Below are 25,070 nucleotides of genomic sequence, written 5' to 3' on the forward strand. Positions count from 1 at the left end.
ACATTCCAGGTTCCTATGGAGAAAAAATCTTTACAGCATCGGACTTTCCTTTCACCACCAGACACATCCACAGCTGAGCGGCCTTTCGGCTTTGGCCCAGTCGCTTCATTCTTTCTGGCGCTACTAGTACTAGCCCTCTGCTCTTCCCCAGTAGCATATTGGATGCCTTCTGACCTGAGGGGCTCATCTTCCAGCATCATATCGTTTTGCCTTTTGGTACTGTCCATAGGGTTTTCATGGCAAAGATACTGGAGTGGGTTGCCATTTCCTTCTCCAGTGGATCACGTTTTGTCAGAACTCTCTGCTATGACCTTTCCGTCTTGGGTGGCCCTGCATGGCATAGCTCATAGCTTCATTGAATTACGCAAGCCCCTTCGCCACGACAAGGCAGTAATCCATGAAGGGGCTTACCATAAAATTATATATTATAAAATTATATATCAATGGAAAGATAATTTAATCAAGAATGTAATGTAACAAAGTTTTTTCAATTACCTGTACTGTATTTCATGAAACGTTATAGCCAAATAACCAGAAAAAGGAAGCACAACTTGCTTAGGTTGATCTCAGGTAGCTTTCCTTCATCTGATTGCAGCCAATGAGCATGAGGTTTAGAGAGCCAATCAGGTGTCATCTTGCTTTGGCAATGAGCCAATCAGATCACGGTAGGATTCATTTATTGATGTCATGTATTGAAGCTGAGAGGAAGACATTTGTCAGTGTGCTATGTGTTCTTTCATTGTGAGTTTGTAAAATGTAATAAAATTAAAGTAATGGTGCAAAGAGTTGACTGGTTGTCCAGAAAGTGATGTAAAATAGTATTATTAAGTGAGCAAGGCTACAGTTATAAAGAAATTAGAAGAAAAATTGGTGGAAACTTAATGAAAGGTGGCATTTCTACTGTACACTTTTCCCAAAAGGTTTCCACAATTTTGGCCATTACTGTAGGGTACTGATTGAAGTTGCTTATGATCTGGTAAAACTTTATGAATTATCTTTGAGAAATTTGAGTATACTTGTCTCTAATTTCAAAACTAGAGTCAGATTGAAATTTAGGGAGATCCTAGAGAAGATCATAAAATATAAGCAACCTCAAAATAATACAGTGATCACTGGAAGCTTACTGTTGCAATGTAGAAGTTTACTAAGTTTACTAAGACTCATTTAGTATTCCATAGTCCTGGAATGCTTGACTTCAACAAAGTATTTGACGAAGAACACAGTGATAACTAGCTAGTCAAGTATGGTTTACATTACGGAGATGAAATGCTTCAGATTTGATGCCTTGGAACACACATGTGTACACGTGCTGGACATGTCAGCACCTTCATAAAACAGTTGCATCTTTTACTGGGCTTCCATAGTTGCTGCACAATTCCAAGAAAGTACTCATTTTAGCTAAGTAACGATAGAGAATATACACTCTTTCCAAAACACATCATACACTTTCATATTTTCCTAAGATGATGCAGTTACCATGCAGGCCTATGAAAAGAAGCAACTTTTTAAAAGAAGATTCCAAACAGGCATTGTGTATTATCCACTCTGCAGTATCTTTTCAGTTTCAGATCTGAAGTTCTTCAAATCTCTCATCTAGTTGACATAACAATTAAGTAGGTGTAAAGCTGGCTCAAAAACTGCAAGAAATATATGGTAAATATTGGGTGAATAATATAAATATTACCAACTCACCTACGAAATTCTTAGAACATAGGATAATCCCAGATTACACATTTATTAATTTATTTAACAAATTTAGATATTGACCTATCTATTCTGGATGAAGAACAGAACGGAATAAGTAAAATCTAAAAGGGAAGAAAGATTTGTAAACTGGAGCTCTTGCAATATTACTACTTAGAATCAACTCAACTCTGAAGAAACCACTTTTAAAACTTTCATAGAATTTTTTCACAGAATTAGAAATAAGTTTGAACTTCTCCAGAGAACTTCACAGAAAATATATTTAAGCAGTATATTCATATTTAGGCACATTGTTTCATTTATTTGCTCCATAGGCAATTATTGCTTCTGAAGATCCACAGCAGTTAGTAGTTTCGGAGGAATTATTCATGGAACCTAAGCCAGTAACCCATCTTATCAGGTGCTGATGAATTTGACATAAGTTATTTATGTGACCTTTGGAATAACAAGCTAGAATGTCTTGTTCTGGTAAATCAATGAAAGAACATATTAAACAACATGAACATTGTAATCTATAACTTTAAAAGGAGGATATTGGACACCTCAGAGAATATTTAATAGGGGCTATTTACAATCACCTGCTACTGGAAATTTATCCCAAAAGTTGGAACATTAAGATACATGGTTTGATTGTCTCCTATTACTACTGCATTTGGAGCTGACATCAACAGGATTATTAATATGACTTAGAATCAATTACTTTATATTAAGAAGCATGAATTCTTCTTAGTTATATCCTTAGGATTTGGAAGTTATTAAGAAATCAATAATTTTTTCAAGCCTTGGGATCGACTAAAAATATTATATTGTATTGGAAAGAAAAAAAATCCACATCTGGTTTCAGCAATGAATTGTTTAAATGTATTGAATTAATTTTTTTGGACAAGAGGACAATGAAGATTTAGCAATATGGTCAGTTTTTTGGAATTACTAGGCTTCTAGCTCCCTTTTATTTATGTTTATTCTTTAATTCTGTTTGATGTTACATAAAATTGTATTTTATTACTTTGCCTTGTGAAATAATTTAACAAAACATATTAAAGAGTGCTCACGAATTGCTCTTTATCAGATTGGTAAGAGGCACTGAGTAGGGTACACAAAAGTTCAGATAGGGGCTGTGGGCTTTTCAGCACTATAATGCCCTTTACATGGTAGAGGGAATACTTTTCAATCTGCAGATGACATAGAAATGGATTGGACAATGTTATTCTTGAAAACTGAATAGAAGTTGGATTCAATGGCCCTTCCAATTTTATAATTCAACATTTTTGTTTTTATAAAAAAGAAGGTATTACTGATCCTCAAACTGATCTTTCTTCATCATGCAATTGTTAGTAATAGACCTACAAATATCACATAATTAAATGCCACTCTTTATTGCATACCTTTCATAGTATGGTCCTGCATTATCTCATGTGTTAAACATGTAAATAGAAAGTCATCACAGGTAAAATATGCAGCAACTATAAATAATTACAGTGATTATTCTTGTTTATCTATTGATTACGTAGTTGACATTTAAATACAAGACAGATCCATATTAGCTCACTATTCAAGTAGAACAGAATTTATTCTTTGCATTTATATATTTAATATCCCAGTGAGGGCACTAAGAAGGATAATATAATACAAGGCATCATTCCACCAATGCCCCCTCCCCATATATTTAGGATTGAAGTATATATTCAGTCCCAACCTGTCAGATATTTGAGTAGGCTTGGTTAGGAAACAGATACCACAAGGATTCCAGGAATAATGTTTTATTGTTGTAGAGCAGGGGTAGGCAACCTTGGCTCTTTTATGACTCGTGGACTTCAACTCCCAGAATTCCTGAGCCATCTTCAAAGTCTCTCAGAATTTCTCTCTGCTTCACCTTATACAGAATCAATTGAAGTTATTCTAAGTTGCTTTCTTATGCATCTTACTATTGCAGGATTATATGGATATTTCACTGCCCTTATCAATTCGTTCCTTCCTTCTCACAGGCCTATGGGGTAGGCATAAGGGAAATTATCTAAATTCTAAATTTAGTAATATTGATTACTTAGTTTTTGTAATTCTTTGGATGCCAAAGAACAAAGATACAAATGGAATTAGTATATGATGTCTAGAAAAATAAGTATGTCATAACTATTCTGAATATTCATTTGTAATTAAGCAACTATTTTAGTAATACTATTTAATACTTAATTGTTTTAAATGAATCCTGGTGTTTAAAGTATTCTGATTTCACAAGCATCTAAAAGGGCTCTAATAGCAAATAACAGAAACATAATGCCTCTATTTTATTTTGCAAAGGATAGAATTATTCTTTTCATATCTTCATATTATTCTAAGAAAGGCTCCCAACTTTTTTTTTAAAAAAAATACCACATTCATTTTTCCCCCAACTGTGACTGGATTCATAGAGAATTCAGCCATAATTCCTAATGGCATACTACAGTGCTGCAACTTAGCATGAGACGCCCACATCTGCATCTCTTTACTCCAGCAGCAGGTGATTAAAAAAATTGTGATTATTGGCATCCTTTCATTTCTTTACTAAATATGACAATCTTTACAAAGAAACAGTATGCTCCTGCTGAAGAATCTGATACAAGTTGACAATCTCTCTGGAAGCTGTCATAAGCACTTTCCATGAAGCTATAGCAGATATGTAAGGTAAAACCAAAACGAGTTGATAAATAAAAGCAACCCTTATGAACTCACAGAAATGAGAGCATCAGGACTTCTCCAGACAACATGCGTTTGCACTATTTGAACTGGAAAAACAATTCCAATATTTCTCAGAACAGAAATCTCATAAAACTAGTGCTAATTTCCAACCGCGTCTGCAGTTTTTATTAATGCAAATATCTGACAACATTGCAAGTATTCAACTAGGGAGAATAAATGCACACAGATGGTAAGGAAGAACAGCAGTACAATTTTGATAAAGCACAAATCATATAAGGTACTAATTTTCCCTTCTCTCATTATAGACACATGCAGGATAGACGGGTTTCATAGAAACCCACTGTTATTCCAGATAGAATAAAAAGGTAAAGGTAAAGGTTACCCCGCACATTTGTGCTAGTCGTTTCTGACTCTAGGGGCTGGTGCTCATCTCCGTTTCAAAGCCGAAGAGCCAGCGCTTGTCCGAGGACATCTCCGTGGTCATGTGGCTGGCATGACTAGATACCAAAGGCGCACGGAACACTGTTACCTTCCCACCGTAGTGGTCCCTATTTTTCTACTTGCATTTTTATGTGCTTTTGAACTGCTAGGTTGGCAGAAGCTGGGACGAGTAACAGGCGCTCACTCTGCTACGCAGCACTTAGGATTTGACCCGCCAAACTGCCGACCTTCTGATCAACAAGCTCAGCGTCCTAACCCACTGAGCCACCACGTCCCTCCAGATAGAATAGTGACATTCTTATATGTATTAAGGAGGAGCAAAGTGAATACGCTTGCCCACGGGTCTTCAAACTTGGCTCTTTTATGACTTGTGGAGTTCAACTCCCAGAATTCCTCAGCCAGGTGAATGTCTGTAGTAAATAGACCTGTCCAAAGAGACATACCTCATCAACAAGAATCCTGATTTTCTACATTTTAACTTCAGGGAGAGTCTCCACAGCAAGAGCGTTCTTTACTGCAACTGTTTTTTATACACAGAATACAGTGCAAGGGGGACTAGGACCACCACATTTCTTTCTAGTCATCTTGAATGTAAGTAGAGTATCACTGTTTTGTCTTAATATTTGAGGAGGGTTAGTACTTACTAGCTTATTTGGGAATCCCTCCCCCAGCTCCCCACATGTCAAGTTCAAATGATGGCCTGGGTAGCTGTGTAGACTTCCAAGTGTTTGGACTAGTCATGTTCTAACAGGTTTGGTTTGGAAAGAAATAAGCTGCTGCAGCTGTCTTAAGAAAACGTACTATTTCCACCATACATTGAGAAGGGAAGGAAGATATCAAAATGCATATATATGCTAGATTTAACACTTTACTTAAAAATAATGGAAATACAATAATTTTAGTTATCTACTGACGTCTGGAATTTTAGAACACTGAAAAATGACTCCTGCATTTCATTTGAATTCTCCCCCCCCCCGGGATGTGACATTGGCTCTTAATGATGTGAACAGGGAGAGTACTAAGCATGCAGGAGCCAAGTCCCATCAGCCAAAAAAGTAGTGCCTGTCCTCTTGAACATTCTCCCTACAGAGATTAGGATGGCTCTAATCCTGTTGGCCTGTCATAAGATCTTGATGATCTGGTTATGGGCCCAAGCGTGGGGTCCTGAGTGTGCTAAGGGTCTTGTTTCCTACAGATTATAATATCTCTCAGCTGCTATATGTATTTAACTTTCTTTTGTATTGTGCCTGTAATTTGGGTTTAATTAATTTTTATGATTGTTTGCCACCCACTTGTTAGAGATGGGTGGCCATGTAAATTGAATAAATAAATATATAGATAAATTTCAACTGCATTAAATATCATGAAAGTCTAGAGCCTTCTGCTCTCATTCCCCCTCTTCTCTTTAAACATTTTCATTTTACATCTGTGCTATTTTCAGCAATGTGTAACTTTAAACATCAAAGTACAAATTGGTTTCAGAGGATTCTTTTGATGTTCTATTCCCAGCATAGGAGCAAAGCTGAAAGCTTTTTCTTCCAAAATGTTTTATCAATTCAATTTGAGTTACATGTAAAAGCATAAAGTGCATAATGTGCAAACATGTTTTTATATTCTTATTTAAGACCAAATCAGTGGTCTCAAAGCTCCTTCTTTACAAGGTAGCTGTAACTTGACCTTGGGGCTGAACAGATTAAAAACTGATCTTTGCAAAAAATATTAAAAAACAGATAACTCCTTTGCAGAGATCTGTGATCCTATCTATGCTCTAACAACTATTAACCCTACTGAACCTTTACCATAGTGGTTACTTCCTCCCATCCCACACAGCACATTTCTCTTTTGATATTTTAACCTGCAGTTGATATTTTAAGCATAAAACCAGATAGTTTTAATTTTCAATAATCCTTTTTCTTCTTAAGGTAAAGGTAAAGGTTCCCTCGCACATGCGTGCTAGTCGTTTACGACTCTAGGGGCCGGTGCTCATCTCCGTTTCATAGCCGAAGAGCCAGCGCTTGTCCGAGGACGTCTCCGTGGTCATGTGGCCAGCATGACTAGATGCCAAAGGCGCACGGAACGCTTTTACCTTCCCACCGGAGTGGTCCCTATTTTTCTACTTGCATTTTTACGTGCTTTCGAGCTGCTAGGTTGGCAGAAGCTGGGACGAGTAACAGGCGCTCACTCTGCTACGCGGCACTCGGGATTTGACCCGCCAAACTGCCGACCTTCCGATCTACAAGTTCAGCGTCCTAACCCACTGAGCCACTGCGTCCCTTTTTTTCTTCTTAACTAGGTTTATTAACCTGTTTTGTATCTAATTTAGAATCACAGATGAATTAGGAAATATAGCATGGTATTACTTAATTAATTTTCTCTAATTTTATTCAGTAACCAATAAAACACTCAAGTTATTCAGCAGCACTTCCAGGAATATCTTTCCTTACCCTCCACAATGAGGCAATATAACAGGGATTGTGGAGGGAAGCAGAGATTAATTTGCTAAAATTATGTGCTTGGCTTATTTTTCCAACCATAAAAAATATTTTTATTCACATTGAGATTTTGGATCTGCAATTACTTGACCATTTAATTTGTTATTTAGTAAACAGTGCTTTCATTTTTTTAAAAAAATGCCGTGTGATTTCAAAATAGCAATAACTGAAAAGACATTTTACTAAAGGATACAAAAGGCTTCTGTAAGATGTATCACAGTATGAGAACTCTGAGCAAATTTCAAAGTGTTCCTTATTTTATTCCATAAAATATATGGAATAGATATAAACAATTCCAGATCTCTATATAAACCTATTACCAAGTCTATCTATGTAGAATTATTTTTCTCCAGAATGATTTTTATTGGAGAAGCCTTTGGCATATGAGAAAACAAAATGGCAGATTTGAGCAACAGTACAGTTTTCTAACAAAACTTTGTGAACAAAGAGTAATACCATGATTTAATATCAGCACATCCCTGTGTTTGTGTGTGTGTTGCTTAATTAAGAATAGCATTTAGAAACATATATGCAGTAGTGCTTAATAAATACATGAAGAAGTATACTTTTGACTCATTTTTTAAATTGCTTTCTCTCTATTTCGTTTTAAGATTTGTGTGGCGAACTCAACACATTTTGGATCATATTTATGCAGAAACAGTAAAAATTCAGAATGGTTCACAAACTTTTAAGCAATACACAGACACACACACACCCCTTCTGTTCTAAAAAGCAAAGAGACAAATCTTCTCATGGTGATCTTTATGACGACTGCTACTGGAAGCAGCTTAGACATAATGGAGGATTTAATTAGTGACTGTAATTGTCTCTAGCATACAATATTACTTACGTTTGTTCTAACAATCAACTTTGACATACCTGGCGTAATGTGCGGGCTACCAAACTTTCTAGTACGGGTCCTCTATCTTCATGGAGCAAGTGAACCTCATCAAGAATAAGGAGCTTCACTAGTTGAGAGAGAGCGACATCGCCAACACTCTTTCTGGTCACAACGTCCCATTTTTCTGGAGTGGTTACAAGCATCTGAGAAAGGAAATGGCCAAAAAAAAAAAGTTGTAGTCTTTAAGTTTATTTTTCACTGCCTTGCTGAGGTGTCAAGAGCAACTTGAAAAGTAACAAAGCTAAGCAGACTAACTTGAAATGGCAGCATTAAAACTTTCTTCTTTGCAACTGAAACTGCAATAGAAAGTCTATCAACTAAGTACAGCTATTTACAAACTTTCCAAAGGATGCCCAATCCTAGTTGTCTTTATGTCTAGCCATTCCAAATGTGCACTTGTAACTTGTCACATTAAAACATTTGTATACAGAGAGGCCAGGGCAAATCTCAGAAGAGGCATTAGGATGGCAAAACAACAATACAAACAAAAGGTGGAGAACCACTTAGCGAATAACGATCCGAGGCAAGTATGGCAGGGACTGCAGCACTTAACCAACTACAAGGGCAGCACGAGGAGCATGGCAAACACCGATGCCTCGTTGGCTGAGGAGCTGAATATCTTCTTCGCCCGCTACAAGGTTAAAAGACCAGAACCCGTAGCCTTTGCTGGCTGGCCTTCTGACTCTCAGCCACTCACCCTGTGTGAACACCAAGTGAGAGCTGTATTGAAGGCTGTGAATCCCAGCAAAGCCGCAGGCCCAGATGGGGTGCTGGGGATAGTGGTCAGGAATTGTGCCGATCAATTAGCAGGGGTCCTGACAAGGATTTTTTAACACCTCCTTGCAAACGGCATGTGTACCATCGTGCTTGAAAGCAGCTACCATTGTCCCAGTCCCCAAGAAAACTGCAGTTGAGTGCCTAAATGACTACAGACCTATTGCATTAATGTCTGTAGTCATGAAATGCTTCGAAAGATTGGTTCTCCAACATCTTAGGACATGCCTCCCACTGGACTTTGATAAACATCAATTTGCCTACAGAGGAAATAGGTCGACAGACGATGCCATAGCTACTGCTTTACACTCTGTAGCAAGTCATCTTGAGAGACCTGGAAGTTATGTCAGGATGCTGGCTTTCAACACCATTTTGCCGAGCATTCTCATCGAGAAGCTGACTGACTTGAAATTCTCCCCCATCTGCGATTGGATTCAAGACTTTCTTAGGGATCGGTTACAAACAGTGAGGGTTGGGTCTGCTTTGTCCACCCCCCTGAAGCTTTGCACCGGCACGCCACAGGGCTGTGTGCTTAGCCCCTACCTGTACTCTTTATACACTTATGATTGTGTATCATCTGACCCATCCACTGCTATAATCAAGTTCGCAGATGATACAACTATGCTGATCTTATTACAGGTGGGGATGAGACAGCATATGGGGCAGAGGTACAAAAACTATCCATATGGTGTAGTAACAACAACTTGCACCTAAACATTGGCAAGACGAAAAAGATGGTGTTAGACCTCTGGAGAAAAAAGGAGGAACCTGTCCCACTTTACATCGGGGAGGACTGTGTGGAGAGAGTTTCCTCCTTTAAATTTCTGGGAGTCTACCTCTGTGAAGATCTGACCTGGAAAGTTAACCCAACCCAGGTGGCTAGAAAGGCCCAACAGAGGCTTCACTTTCTTAGGGTCTTGCGGAAGAACAGGGTAGAACAACGGCTAATGACCCTCTTTTACCGGTCTACTATAGAGAGCGTCCTCTCGTATGGTATTGTGGTTTGGTATGCTGGTCTGACAGCCGCGGACAGGAAAGTATTACAGAGGGTAGTGAGCACAGCACAAGACATTGTGGGCTGTCCCCTGACACCACTGGATGACATCGCCAGGGCTCGTTGCCTTGGAAGAGTGAGGAAGATTCTCAGGGATGACTCACACCCTGGACGGTATCTCTTTACTCTCCTACCATCCCGTAGGAGATATAGGAGTATAGCCAGCCGTACCAACAGGCTGAAAAATAGCTTTTATCCGTGGGTTGTTAGGCTTTTAAATGGGATATAATCTCTGTGAACTTATGCAGAATTGACTTGGGAGGCCGGTGTGTGGTGTAGTTGGTTCACATGGTGTGGTAGGATGGAGGGTTTGCTGTCACTGTGTGTTGGGGGGAGAGAGCACGGGGGGGGGAGGCTCAGCTAATCTCAATGTACACATGTTGTACTTTGACAATAAAGGTTTATTATTATTATTATTATTTATTATCTCACCCTTTGGTTGGGAGAGATTCCCAGTGTTGATTAGAGATTAATAAGCAGAGGCAATTCTTGCAGTTGTGCTTGTGTTAATCTAAATAGTTATAACACACACACACACAAATCCTAGTGGAATTGAGAAGGCTGATGTATGCTCTGCTTGCTTTAGTGGATGATCATTGGGAGAGTAAGCTGTCAGTGGCATGTTACATCAAGTTCCCCTGCAATTTCAAAAGCAGCTAAGGTCCAAAATTGTAACCTGGCAAGTACCTAGAAAACAATGAACAAAAATTGGGAATGCAATATTGCCCATATTCCCTGGGTTACAATTGAAGCTTATTGGCACATATGCATAAAAGTTGTTACCAATCCTTAAAATATCAATTTTGTTGTTTTAATATTATGAGATTTCAACTGCATATTCCGGAAAACAGACCAAAACATAGGCACTTAACTACTGAAATTTAAGAGATGGTATTGCACATTTGCATCTGTTTAGTAGAAATGAAAAATCATTGTCTTGGAAATAATAAATCTCAGGTCTCAAGAGCATATGAAAATTAATATCCATTAAAATAGAGTAACTGTACAACTTCACATTCAAGAACTATCTTTGAATAAAATGGAGCAAATGATTTTAATTGAGCATTACATCCCACAGCACTTGCAGGTTTAAAACATGGAAAAAATAAAGCAAGCGGTCATAAAACGTGTATTAACTGCTGGTTTGGAATGGAATTTCCTTGCTGCACTTGAACATGGTTTAAGCTAGTTAAATCTTTTACTAAGTATGGTTTTAACAATAAAAACTTTACATTACCTATTCAGACTTATTAGAACAAGGATATGACAAAATGAGCTTGATAGCCAAACATTTTCTTAGTAACAAAAAAAAAAAAAAAGACAGAAATACGTAGCTCTGGACAATTTATCATATCTTCCCTTTTTAATCATATAGAAAAAAACATCTGAAAAATTCAGTTCTTAGGATCCATTCTAGGACAGCTATTTTTTTAAGACACAACGAAGAACCACTTTTAAAACCATGCTTATATTTTTTTGCTTGAAGTGGTTTCTATTCCAAATAGACTGTCAAGAGACTTTCATAAGCTTCTTAAAATGTTGCATGATTGGGCTGTGTGAGTGTGGGAGAGAGAAAGAGAGGGGGGGAGAGGGAGGGAGAGGGAAAGCCTCAGTATTTTTGACTAAATGTGGGAGATTTTTCATTAAGCTTCTTATTCTGTGCAGACATTTATTTAGTAACATACATGCACAGTAATCATTGATGTTTTAGCTGGGTAGTGTGAAAACCTTTTAAAAAAGTAAGCATGAGGAATTTTGCTTGACTCTCCTGCTACATTGTACTGTACATTGATTACATAGCAACCAAAATCATTTTTTTGATGGGATACCTTTGAATATCCCAACAAAATAATAACAAGGTTGAAGATGCTAGTCACCAAAGAACTAGGCACAGTTCAGTTGATAATATCAAAGCCAGGAGCAGCAACCTTTTCTAGCACGCTAATTGTAGTATTTAATAAGTATGTGATAACTCTAAATACTGCATGTTCAACCAGATTTTACAAACTGTTGTCACACCTATTATTGATGCAAGTGATTTAACACTTTGAAATGAACAGATCTCAGCTACAAAAATTAGCAGCTGTAATTAATTAGCAAACTGTCATGAAATATATTTAGCAATGCATATTAAGAATTTAAAGGTGTGAAGTGCTCCAAATACTAGCTATTTAGCTGATTTGCCAGAGCTAAACTGGTACTGCTGTGATCACACTTCTTCTTGTGCTACAGTTACACTGTCACAACTTAAAATAAAAAAGAAATATATGCCTCCCCACCTTTCTTTTCAGTTTTATAGCATTTGGAAACATCCTGTATCAATGAAGTGCTTTTTTATGGCTAAGTTATAATTAAAACTTGCTGTTGGAACTCTAAAGAATAGTAATACAGTAATTAAATGTGAAAATGTGTACATTGTTACCCTGAAGATGGTGTGAACGTACTGTATGCAGTTGTTCTGAATTTCAATAGAGCTCTGACAGAAACACAATTTAAACAGAGGACAGAGACCACACAAACACCTGATGGACTGAATCCAACGTTAGAAGATGAGTAACAACAACGCTTCCTTTAAGATTTATGCCTAAAATATTCTGAACCCGGAAAATCTGGAAGGGAGAATAACAAACAACTTTGAGATGTCCAGTTTAAAACACAGTAGTAAGCCTTTTCTATGCCCTGGGATTTAAGTAGGCAGCTTCATTCTCAGTCTGCCTAGAGCCTCAGCAATCTAACGCTGAAATGTAATTTCCTGGAAAAGAAAATCAAAGATTCACAGGCTCACCAAAAATTAGATGCAGTAGGCATCTCCAAATCTAATTTTCATTCCAGATCAGGATATGACAACCAGTTAGAGTTCTTTCCTTTTCAGTGTTACAAAAGTGGGAATTTATTAGAACAAGAACATGTACTTTATCTTGAGTTTTAATCAAAAAAATATCAAACTTTGTTCAAGGTCCAAAAATGCTACTGTGCTCAATTAGAGGGACTATTCGGGCTTACAAGATACAGGTCCCCATATTCTAATTCCCATTTCTAAGACACTTTAGGTAATGGTATACAATGTTTAGAAAGAAGCAGACTATCTCTATCCATCTGTTCTGGGCTTCTCCCAAAACATTCAAATAAGTCACAACATGGATCCAATGTGTTGCTGCAAGCTTAAGGAGTTCTTCAGAATACTTTTCAGAGGGAGATGGGCAGCACATAAATTAACTAAATCAGTCAATCAATCAGCAAAAGTGCCACTGCTCATTGGCCCAAGGTCCCTATATACATGGTTCAAAGGAGTTTTTACTTTATCAATAGTCACACATGTTTGAAGAACAAATCATTGGCATAATTCAGCCATATTGGAAAGAAACTTTGTTCTTTGTACCTTTGAACGTAGTACAGTAGCATGAGAATAAGGATCTGTGAGGGAGGTCTGGCAGATGGCAATCTGTCAGAGACTTCTCTAAAACTTAAAAAAGAGTAGAATTGTCAATGAAGTGTTTATACTCTCTCCATCTTCCCTTTGTCAAAGGGAAGATGATTCTTGCTTAACTGCAGCTCAGCGGCTGGTTATGTTAACTCTCTCCAAGCTGCTGAGAGTGAGCTAATTTTAACATGCTTCAACAAATACGCATACATCAAACTTGTATTTCTTTAAAACTGTTTATCGGAAGGTCAAGATAAAGAGAAGAGGCAGGAGTGGGAAGAAAAGGAATATGTGCCTGAAAGTGAAGACAGTAACCTGTGTTACTTTATTAATAGAGAAAAAACAAAGCACAAGGTCTGTTGGATACATACCTGTGAAAAGTCCATATGACTCACTTACTGTAAGCTTTAAGGTTGGTTAACAAGAAAGAAGCCACATACTTGTTCTATACCCTCCAACAGCAGGGCTATCCAACTATCCTTTTATGGGCTCATTTACGCTTAAGCATGGATGTCCTTGCATGCTTAAATGTAAACAAAACATAGGCACACTGTTCGGGGAAACAGAAGGTAAGGGACATTCAAACTGATCAAACATTGATGGTGTTCTGAACCAGCCCTCTTCTGGCCTTGTAGTAAGGCAAACCCCTATTCAGAAAGAAGAGACTGGAGAGCGTCCAAGGCTAAAAGGCATCTGCCAAGATTTATTACTCAATTAACAAAAACACTAGAGCTTGACTCCTCAAGCGGAAGAGTTGCTTTCAGCAACCAGCCCCTCCCCAAACACTCCTTTTATTGAGAGCTCAGGGCGTGGTCTCCCTGTGCCTCCTCCCGAGGAGTCCCACAGCCTTTCTTTGTTTGTTCCTGCTCGACTGCCTCCTGCGTCGGGCGTCCTTGAACAGGGCCAGCTGTGGGTCATCATCCTCCGCACTCTCGGGCTCACGCAGCTGAGAAGAGGTCCCCGGCTGAGGGCTCTGCAAAGCCTCCAAACCATCATCAGCCGGTTCGTCTCCCTCCTCCCCCTCATCTGAGTCATCCGATACATCGGAGCCGGCTGTCGGACCCACAGGCTGGCCCTGAGTCACAACAGATGGGCTTCTTGTTTTAATCTGGGTGGACTTTATGAGACAGCAATAATATGGCATTGTAGGAATGGGTGAGAGCTGATTCTTGAGTTTTTGTTTTGTTGTTGTTAGTTGCGAAGTCGTGTCCGACCCATCGCGACCCTATGGACAATGTTCCTCCAGGCCTTCCTGTCCTCTACCATCTTCTGGAGTCCATTTAAGCTCACACCTACTGCTTCAGTGACTCCATCCAGCCACCTCATTCTCTGTTGTCCCGTTCTTCTATTGCCCTCAATCTTTCCCAGCATTAGGTTCTTCTCCAGTGAATCCTTCCTTCTCATTAGGTGGCCAAAGTATTTGAGTTTTAGCTTCAGGATCTGGCCTTCTAAAGAGCAGTCAGGTTTTTGTTTTACTACAGGTAAAAAGGGCTCACCTCATCCCTTTAAAAATGGTCCCACAAAATTCAGCCCCATCCAGTCTCTCCACGCATGGGGAAATGGGATCTATGAACGATATGCTTAGGGACTTTAAGTCGTCTGTGTAACACAGGAAACACCCCAGTTAATAAGTTATTATGTTGCTCAAAGCAGTCACTGTCAGATCATTTGCTTAGATAGCCCAGAATACCTGAAGGGCATAAAGTGACATACATAATCAGACTATTACAGCGGTATGACTGAAGATTTCCATTCATTCCAAAGGACAATAGGGACCAGGTGAGCATCACTAAAAGTATAATGTTAATACATAATGCTGCTGACACATACTATTAACATTTCATCATTATTACCATAATTAACTTGCAACACTACAATAAATTTCATGGAATGATAACATTCTTCATTTAAGCATCTGGAAAAACATTTAATCTTCAAAATAAAAACCTCTTAAAATACTTTTCTAGATTCTTGTTGTATTTTACTTTAGCAAGCAGCACTGCAAAGCATTTTCATTTATATTGCTATTATACCACTTCACTTCCCTCCGCACAAAAACAGCCAGAAAATAAAGTGTCACATTTGTTTAATGCAATGGAACTCATGCAAGACATTTCAATCTGGCTTCTGTATTAGGGCATGACAAAATAGAAATGGGTTAACTGTCAATATTTTAACTGTCAACTTACATTTTTCTCTGCCCATGTAATTTTCTCCCCAATACCCTAGCAGTGCCTTGATTTTTACCAGGCAGAATGATGTTCATCACTGCAGAGTCGTGGTGTGTGCAGATGATCATTGCTTGCCAAATGTAAAAATGGGTTGTAAATGTGAAATTAACACCACTGAACAAAGACCGACAACAGTATCTTACAACCTTATCACCACATATTTAGACCACTAGAATGTGCTCTACATGGCACTGCCTCTGAAATTGATCAGGATATTATCATTGTCATAAAACGTGGTAGTCAAGATGTTAGCTAGTGACAGCTGCTGTTGCTAGTGCACCGAGAACTACCGTCTCCCAACAAAATCTGTCTGGTTCATACATGCATTTTAGGGAGAGGATTGGCTTTCTGTCCTTGCAAAACATCGGGGGGACTGGTTCAAAAGAAAGGAATGCCTTGAGTGCCTGTGGAAGAAGACAAAAAGGGAACCTGACTGAATGCAGGTACTTTCTCATGTTCAGGTGTACTTTGTGGCAATGAGGGAGGTAAAGTATTCTCACTTTTCTCCTTTATTCTATTGATGGATTGTTGCCCAGCTATCCTGTATAGGGTTACAAACTTCTTTTCAGGAAGCAGGTAGTATTGTGAACTCTTGTCTGGCTGTTGTGACCAATTTGCACAGCACCCTTCTGACAAAGGAGTTCACCAAAGTGTTAACACCTCATGGACAGAGTGGTGTCCAGATCAAGTGCTGACTACAACTTTTGCATACTGTGTGATCTCAGATTCCTTTAGGCCTGTAAACTAGAAAGTGAAAGTGTGATTTGTGGCTTGGACTCTGGCTTTTACCAGGAGCAGGAGAGATGTGTGATTACTTGGATCCTGGATATTATTAATGCTCAGTCTTTGAAGTATGCCCTCTTCTGAAGCAGCTGTCCTTGGATATGGTGGTCTTAGAAAACCATCTGTGATGCTCCATTTTTTGCTTTTTAGGAAATGTTGTTGAGATGGTAGTAGTAAAGCACCCTAGAACAGTAGTTCATCTGGAATCTTTTCAGTCAAGGCTCAGGATCAGATATATTGGTTGCTCTCCTGGATAACCTATGTTAGGACCTGATGAGCACTGTATGCCTTTCCTGTTTTTTTGGATATCTTGGCAGCTTTTGATACCATCAACCATGGTATCTTACTAGATTACCTTCAGAGGGTTAGGGATTGGAAGCACTCTTTTCCCAGTGGTCCTGTTCCATTCTCCACAGACTTCAGTTTTAAGTAGTGAACAATATTTCTCTCGGATGGGTGGCTGTAAATAGGAGCCCTTCGCCTTCTCGGGGATGGCAGCGGCGAAGAAACGTTGAATGCCGGGCTAGCTCGCCACTTTGCCCTTTTTCCTGCACTTTCCTTCCCGGGTGCAAACAGCAGCCTTCGAGGAAACCCAGCCTGGGCAGCGGCGGCGACTTCCTTCTCTTGCTTCTCCTCGGCTGGTTGGTGCGGCGGCTGCAACTTCACCCCAGCAGCCCGGGCGCGCAGAGATGCTGCTTCTCTTTCGGCTCCGCGTCCGCCAGCGCTCGGAGCGGGCTCGAGGTGCTGCTGGTGAACTTCCTTCCCCCTTCGCTTTTGCTTGCTCCGCTTCTGCTGATGTCACGGCCGCCGGAGCTCGGGAGGCTCGCTCGCCAATCACAGCCGGGAAGCCTGGGGGAGACCGGGAGCCAAGAAGCCAGCCGCCGCGAGTGCTGCGAGGGAGCGCGGCGTGGCGGGCGGCTTTTTAAAGGGAACGCCGCCCCCTTTTTAAACTTCCCCTCCTCCTCCGCCCAGCCTTTACTCTTCTTTCCTTCCACTTTCCGGATTAGGGCTGGGGAAGGAAGGAAGGAAGGAAGGAAGGAAGGAAGGAAGGAAGGAAGGAAGGAAGGAAGGAAGGAAGGATGGATTTAGAGAGGAGGGAAAGGGGAGGGAGGGAGGGAGGGAGGGAGGGAGGAAGGAAGGAAGGAAGGAAGGAAGGATTTAGAGAGGAGGGAAAAGGGAGGGAGGGAGGGAGGGAGGGAGGGAACAAGCAAACGCTGCCCCAAAACTGGGGCGTTTCAAGCCATGGCTCCTCCGGCAACAGTCGCTTAAGCTGCAGTTCATCCGGTTCCCCCAGCCTTTCCAAATATTCCAGGCTGGAGCATTCACTCCCTCCGCAGTTCCTCCAGCCATTACGAGCCGTTTCTGGTTAAGTTCAAACAAATACAAGCAGATTCAAGCCGTGGCTCTTTCCGCCCCGAAAATCAGCTGATCGGGCATTTCAAGCCGCGACGTTTCAAAACGGCCACAATCTCCCGGCAAGACCTCCTCTGCAGTTCCTCCAGCCATTACAAAGCAACTCTGGTCAAATTCAGGCCGTTTCGGTCTAATTCAGGCAGATGCAAACAGATTCAAGCCGCGGCTCTTCCACCCGAAAATCAGCTGATCGGGCGTTTCAAGACACGGCGTTTCAAAACGGCTACAATCTCCCGGCCAGACCTCCAGCTGCCTCACCTGACAATCGGGGAGGGGAGGGGAGGGGGGAGGAAGGAGGAAGAAACCAGCGCACCCTTCGCCCGTTTATTGTCGCAATCGAAGAGGCAGGAGAATGCGGGGTGGGGAGGGGGGAGAGAGAGAGAGAGAGAGTAGAAATCCCTATTTTCGGAGCCGAGAAGAGAAGCGCGGCTACAGCAGTCGCTAGAGTTCCCCCCAAGGGGGCGGAGAAAGAAGAACTCTCGGAGCGTTTCTTTCGTAAATACGCGTGCAGGCACACACTCGCCCAGCCGCGCGCTTCGCCCAGCTTCTCGCGGGGAGTTTGCAAGCCCTTCGTTTCTCTTCAGGGCCGTCAGAAGGGCGAGCAAGTCTCTGCCCTGCCCTGCCCTGCCGTGGGGGTGGAGAGCCAAGCGCGCTTGACGTTCCTGGAAACGAGAAGGGCCTGCGGAGACTGACAACAACCCGAGTGCCCAAGCGGGTCTTCTCAGCATCAGGCAAAGTAGCTCACATGCAAAACAAGCCCGGCAGAGGAGCCGGAGCAGCTCCGCTGCTGGGGGCGCGTCTCGGCCGGGCCTTGCAGGATCTGGGCCGGGCGCCTCTGCTCGCCGCTCCGGCTCCTCTGCCGGGCTTGTTTCGCATGTGATTCCGGGCCAGGTGCTGCTGAGGGCGAGCAGAGGCACCCGGGCGACCCCAGCAGCGTCAGGCAAAGTAGCTCGGCCGCGCGCAAGTCCTCGGTAAGTTCTTTTTTTTTGTTGACTGGAGTACAAGCCGAAGTGGATTTTTTCAGCCCAAAAAGTGGGCTGAAAAATTCGGCTTATACTCAAGTATATACGGTAAATGGGTTGCTGTTTTAGTTTTGTTGGAGCTTGCTGATTAATATCATTTTATTATATTTGGATTCTTTTTTTAACTATCTCATTGTAAATTGACTAGAGTCTTGGGAGCTGGGCAGAAACAAAATGTAAATGAAAAATTATTTTTATTTCTCATTTAAATAAATGAGAAAATTAGGTTCTCATTCTAAATCCATCTGGCATACATATTTAAGTTAATATTTAAATATTCAGTGTTTGAAAAATATACATAGGATTTACTGCAGTAAAATATTAATAACAAAGAATGATTAATAGTTTTAATCATATATAAGAGTAACTGTAATTTAATTAAACTGTATTTCATTTTGGCCCTGTTCTGCTAGTTTTTGGAGAGTGTGTCCCTGCTTCTCAATTCCACCAACGTCCCTAGAACCAGAAGAGCTTTGACAAGCACATACATTTTGAAGAAGTTACTGAGTCCTCAACAGTCACCAGTTTTACTGCTTCTGTTTACAAAAAGTATAAAAGAAAAACAAATGAACTCTTTAAGTTATTTTTTAACGGTTAAAGCCTGGTTTACTGGCTTTTCTTTTAAAATAAAAATTATTATATGAATACTGTATACCAGTGATTTAGTGAAATAATTGCAGGAAAAAATGAAGCTGAACAAAGTTTAGGAAAGCCGAGATACATGGAAGTATGAATGCTCATGATGTAGTGTACTTATTATTTAAAAGGAACAACATCAAAATACCTGCCTTATTCGTAAACAGCACCATGCCCGTTAAAGCATGTAAGATTTTGAGGTAAAAGAAGAAAAACATTTATGGTTTGTGAAATTCATCTTACAAAAATTATGATTACAGTCTGTAGACTTTGCAGTCTGCAAATATAAATTATGATCAAATTTTTTATTAAGTAGACGAGTTCCATATTATTAACCTATCATTATCATCCTCCCCTTTCCCATTTGCTCTTTTTGCCTCAGTAATCATGGTTATACTAACCTCTGCTATTCTATAGCCAGAGTTGATTGATGCTAATTAGCTACTTAATCAGGTGCGACAATGTTCCATTTATTGTATCTCATAGCAAACAGCAATGAACCTGTGAGTGTTTTTCTTTTTCTTCCTTCTTTTATTACCCACATTAATCAGAAAGTTATTACTGAGGGAAGCTAAACAAAATGTGAAAAGTTGCCATATGTAAACTATAATTTGGAACATTGGAATTAATCCACAATCTTACATTTTTTAAATATTAAGATACTACTGCATTTCGAAATTGGCAGGAAGGGAGAGCAGGAACAAGGTGAAAAAGTTTCAATTTTCTATAGGAGTGTGTATGTATGTATGAGAATGTGTGCTTTTATTGCCGGACTTGTTTCTTTAAAAATATTCAAGCTTTTTTTTCATACACACACACACACACACACACACATATATGCATATACATATATACACATACATACATGGATACATAATACAAACATACAATGCATGCAAGAATATCCCGTTCTCTTATTTCTATGAAATCATTTTGTACTATGATATCAACGATAGTATATATTTGTTCAGGGAATAAATAGAAAACCGAACAAGGCAGAAGTGGCATGCGGAGTGGAAATAATTGGAGCAGGATCCAATGATCCTGCCAGGTCCCTCCTCCTTTCCCATTTGTCTTCCTCCTAGCCCTGGATATTCCAGTGATAGGTGGGATGAAATATATTCCATTTATTATGGACAATTCATTTGGAGGTCTTAGTTTAGCTTCAAATATCTGCATGGTGGAAAGATCCACTTCTGAATAACATGGGTCCAATGGGGTTTTTTTTTATTACTTTTTCTTATTACTTTAGGTAAATGTCCTGCTGCTTCCCATTTTACGAACAGATTTTTCTTAGAGGAGATTTTAAAAAATCATCGGCAAACAGGCATAATTCACTTGCATCTCACTTCTCAATTTTCCTGCTCTTTCCACTCAGATCCATTTGTCTACTGAGAAATACTCATTTAAAAAGCATGGCTGTTTCTCTGAATCTTTTGTTACAGGCAAATCAAAGATAATTGGACTTCAGAATACCTTTAAATTATAGTCTAAGAAAAGAATCTAGTTTAATGTATCATTTGCATTAACTATAAAGAGTGCTTTATTATTGCTTAATGTTTATAGTGCTTTTAGGTATCTAGAGGGAAAATGCAGAAGAATTATATAGCAATTTTACAGAAGTATGGGTTTCTCTCAACAAAAAGAATTTATGACAAGGCTTAAATCTTGAAGAAAAAAGAAAATCAATAACTAACTCTTGGGATTCCACAATGTCCTAGTTATTAATAGAGGTAATGAAATATTTCTTTTAAGGAGAATCTTGTTTGTTTTATGAGAAGTACATTATTAAAATCCTATTTGCACAGAGTGCACAGCTAAAAGTCTTCTAGTTTTACATACTGTAATTAAAAGATACATTTATTATATAAAAGTCTAACTGTATATATATTTTCTATAAGTGAATTAAAAATACAGACGATTCCTGCATATTAACATTCAGTTTTATAGAGGCATTACGTAAAGACAAGTTAATAAACCTTCATGTTATATTATTTTATACTTTAATGCCTTTAAGGTCTAGTAATATTATTTGGTAATTCTGGTATACCTATCTGCCAACATTTTAGAATTACAAATAGAACCACAGCTCTATCAACATAAGTCACACAATAAAACTGAGCATTCAAACCTTGATCAAGTTACTACGGGGATGCTGAGACAGCCAGAATTCTTAGGACAGGCCATAAGTCCCCCTTGTTCAGTGCTGCCATAATTTTGAATGGCTGCTGAATGAGTGGTTGTAACCATTCATTCAAGAAAAACAATGAAAGTCTTTCAAAAGATTTCCGAATTCAGAACAAAGTTCCAACCTCAAATTGGTATGGACAACCAGTGTACGGACAGTAACCAATTCAAAGGAGATCAAATAAGGATGGAAAGAATATACCGAAATACTATACAGCCAACATCCAAAGTATCTTAGAAGATATTTCTTGCTTACAAGAATCTTTAGTATTAGACGATCAAGTTAGATCATTGCCAAGTTGGAAGATTACAGGAACTAAGAGACTACCCATTGAAATAAGACAAGTAATAGAAGAAGAATCAGTGAAGGTTCTAAACAAGCTATGCCAGTAAATTTGGAGAGAGTGACCAATAGATTGAAACACTTCAATCTACTTCCAAACACCAAAAAAGGAGAATTAATAGAGCATTATACAATATTCTTAATTTTGCAGGCTAGCAAAATAATGCTCAGGATCATCCAACACAGCTCAGAGCCCTATATGAAAGAGAGATGTCAAATATTTAAGGAGATTTTAGAAAAGGCCAAGAAACACAAGACATTATTGCTGATGCACACTGAACGATTAAGAAAGTCAAAGAAAGCTTTAGTTACAAGGGCGATGAAGGCACTTGAAAAGCCAGGTCAAGGACAGACTATCATTAAGAAAATCTATGTGGTTGCTAAAAGATGGCACATAATCAATGGGAAGATGAAATCCTTGGATATTTTTGTAATCTTACAGAAATTATTGCCTGACATTAAAAATCTTATCAAGTTTAACAAATTTATGGAGCAATATGTATAAATCGTACAATTTTGAAATAAAAATCACTCTAAAATCCTAGTGTCTATTGTAATGAAAGAAGGCAAAAAAAGAAATCTATTTTGATAGGAAAGTATAATATTTATTCATACTTATTTCATGCAACAATGACTGCTGTATACAACAAAATTCAGTTCACAATCTTTTGAATTAACACCTGCAAGGGAAGAAGAAGATATACTGTTTACCAACAGGTGACACTGTTGGACCAGTCTATGAAAACTTACAGCTCATGATAAGCAGGACATAGTCCCATTCAACTGATTGAGATCAGTGATGCATCCAAACCACAATTATTTTTCCCTATGCTCCTATAGCCCAACGCAGAGAGGGAAATGGAGAATTCATGAACGGAAAGTAAAGAACCATACAACCTGCTCAATGAATTCAGTCTGCAAACTGGGAGCCAAAATTATCATGTCTATTCTGGGCACAGACTAAGTCGTGACAGGAAGGTATCCTGGCCCAGGAGAGGCATGGCAAATTTGACAGACTTAGTCTAACTGGGCAGGAAGACAGAGTTAACCCATTCGTGGATTCTCCATCTATCATGCTGGAGAAATGAAAGAATCTCAAAGTTCTTTACTAACAGTTAATTTAGAGTGGAAAGGTTCCAAATTTATCAAGAAGGAGTTCTGCTCTCTAAGACCAACTACATTTACAATGAAGTAGGAGGTTACAGTTTGTTTAGGGCACATAGGTCATTTTGAAAGAAAATCCGCAATGGATAACTCAGTGTGAGATAAGAAAGACTTTAATCTAAAAGAAATTTCATTCCCCCAAACAATGCTAAACTCACTAAAGAGAGCTTCAGATTCAACCCCTTGTTCAGGGGTTCCTTTGGGAACATTCCCACTAATATTTTTTAAGAAAAATGGGTATGTTATTGTACTTCCATTTGTAGTTTGTTTAAGGGACAAAAAGATCTTGTTTTAAATATTGTGTGTCTTCAGTCATTGTGAAGAAAAATAATGACTCTCAGTTTAGCTGTGCCACTTAGAAATGTTAGATTTCTCTGCAAAGTAAAGGAATAAATCTTATTTATTGTTCCACATCCTTGCCAAAGTGTTGATCAAAAGAACGTATTCTGATTGGGCGCAAAGCATTCAGCATTAATCCTTTTCCCAGTTATTTATTATGGAAAAAAATACAAGCACTTTGTCAAATGTATCAATTTTAACAGGGTACTCTTCTAACTAATGTCAGGAATAGCATTGGTTACCACCTTGCTCATCAGAAACTGCTGATCCCATCGTGACAAACTTCTAGCTGCTCCTGTCCATCTCTAAATGTTTACCTAGCAGGTTTAAATTTTGGTTAGCAATAAAATAAAAAACCAACACTAGCAAACCAGAATATGATACTACCCTCCCTCACTATGAGAAAAAGCAGTGGAAACAACTGCCACAATATGATGCAAACATTATTTAGGGGCCCTATGGCAGACATGTCAAACTCACGACGTCATGTGACATCGCGCAACGTATCGGAGCCTTTTCGCCATTGCCAGCAATGGGGTGGGTGTGGCTTGCGGATGATGCGTCCAGCCCGCGGGCCGGCAGTTTGACACCCCTGCCGTATGGCATAACTGCTGGCTTAGCATTTATATGAAAAGCACACTGATACCTGGAACTAGGTAGAAAAGACATGAGGACAATGTGTGCACTAAATGGCCAATGTTTTTCAAACTTGGCAACTTTAAAATATGTGGACTTCAACTCCCAGAATTCTCCAGTTTCCACATCTTGAAATTGCCATATTTGAGAAACACTGCGTTAGACAGAGGTGAGCACGGAGGACATAAACATGGCTATCTTTTCGAGCATTAAAGAAACCTTCTGGTGGAGAAGGAGCAGAAATAAGGAGAAGAAATGGAACATTAAATTTAAGTTTAAGTTTATTGAATTTTTATACCGCCCTTCTCCCGAAGGACTCAGGGCGGTGAACAGGGCATATGAATAAAAATACAAAAGTACAAAAGTTAAAAAAAGGATTAAATTATTGCCCAAATTAAAACAATCAAAATATACAAACATTAAAACCCTAACGTCCCCCATCAGGCCAGGCCAGCTTGTTCGAATAAATGGGTCTTTAACCCGCGCCGGAAGGAGCGAAGATCTGGTGCCATCCGGAGCTCGACCGGCAGTTGATTCCACAAAGCCGGGGCGCCCACAGAGAAGGCCCTCCCCCTGGGGGCCACCAGCCGGCATTCCCTGACCGGAGGCACCCTGAGGAGGCCCTCTCTGTGGGAACGCACAGGGCGGAGAGGAGTCGACACCGGCAGCAGGTGGTCCCCGAGGTATTAGCAGTGAAGTAACTAGAAAACTACTACTTCCTTAATTATTTATAAGAAACAAAAGAACCCAAAATATAAGCCCCCTCTTCAGAATAAGGTAATTGTTCAGGAAGCAATTGTCACACATGCTGAACAGACGGAAAGTCTAGAAACAATGGTGCTCGTTATATTTT

General features: G+C 39.5%; 1 protein-coding gene across 1 annotated transcript in view; it reads right to left on the minus strand.

The window, feature by feature from the left end:
- ASCC3 (activating signal cointegrator 1 complex subunit 3) overlaps positions 1–25,070 on the minus strand; it is a 270,899-nt gene that overhangs the window by 184,898 nt on the left and 60,931 nt on the right. The window contains exon 11 of the mRNA XM_083371881.1: positions 8,193–8,357. Coding sequence (XP_083228007.1) covers positions 8,193–8,357 — 165 coding nt within the window. The remainder of the gene's footprint in view (positions 1–8,192; positions 8,358–25,070) is intronic.

Source organism: Vipera ursinii (assembly GCF_947247035.1).
Source record: "Vipera ursinii genome assembly, chromosome: 1".
In the NCBI taxonomy this organism is placed as follows: domain Eukaryota; kingdom Metazoa; phylum Chordata; class Lepidosauria; order Squamata; family Viperidae; genus Vipera; species Vipera ursinii.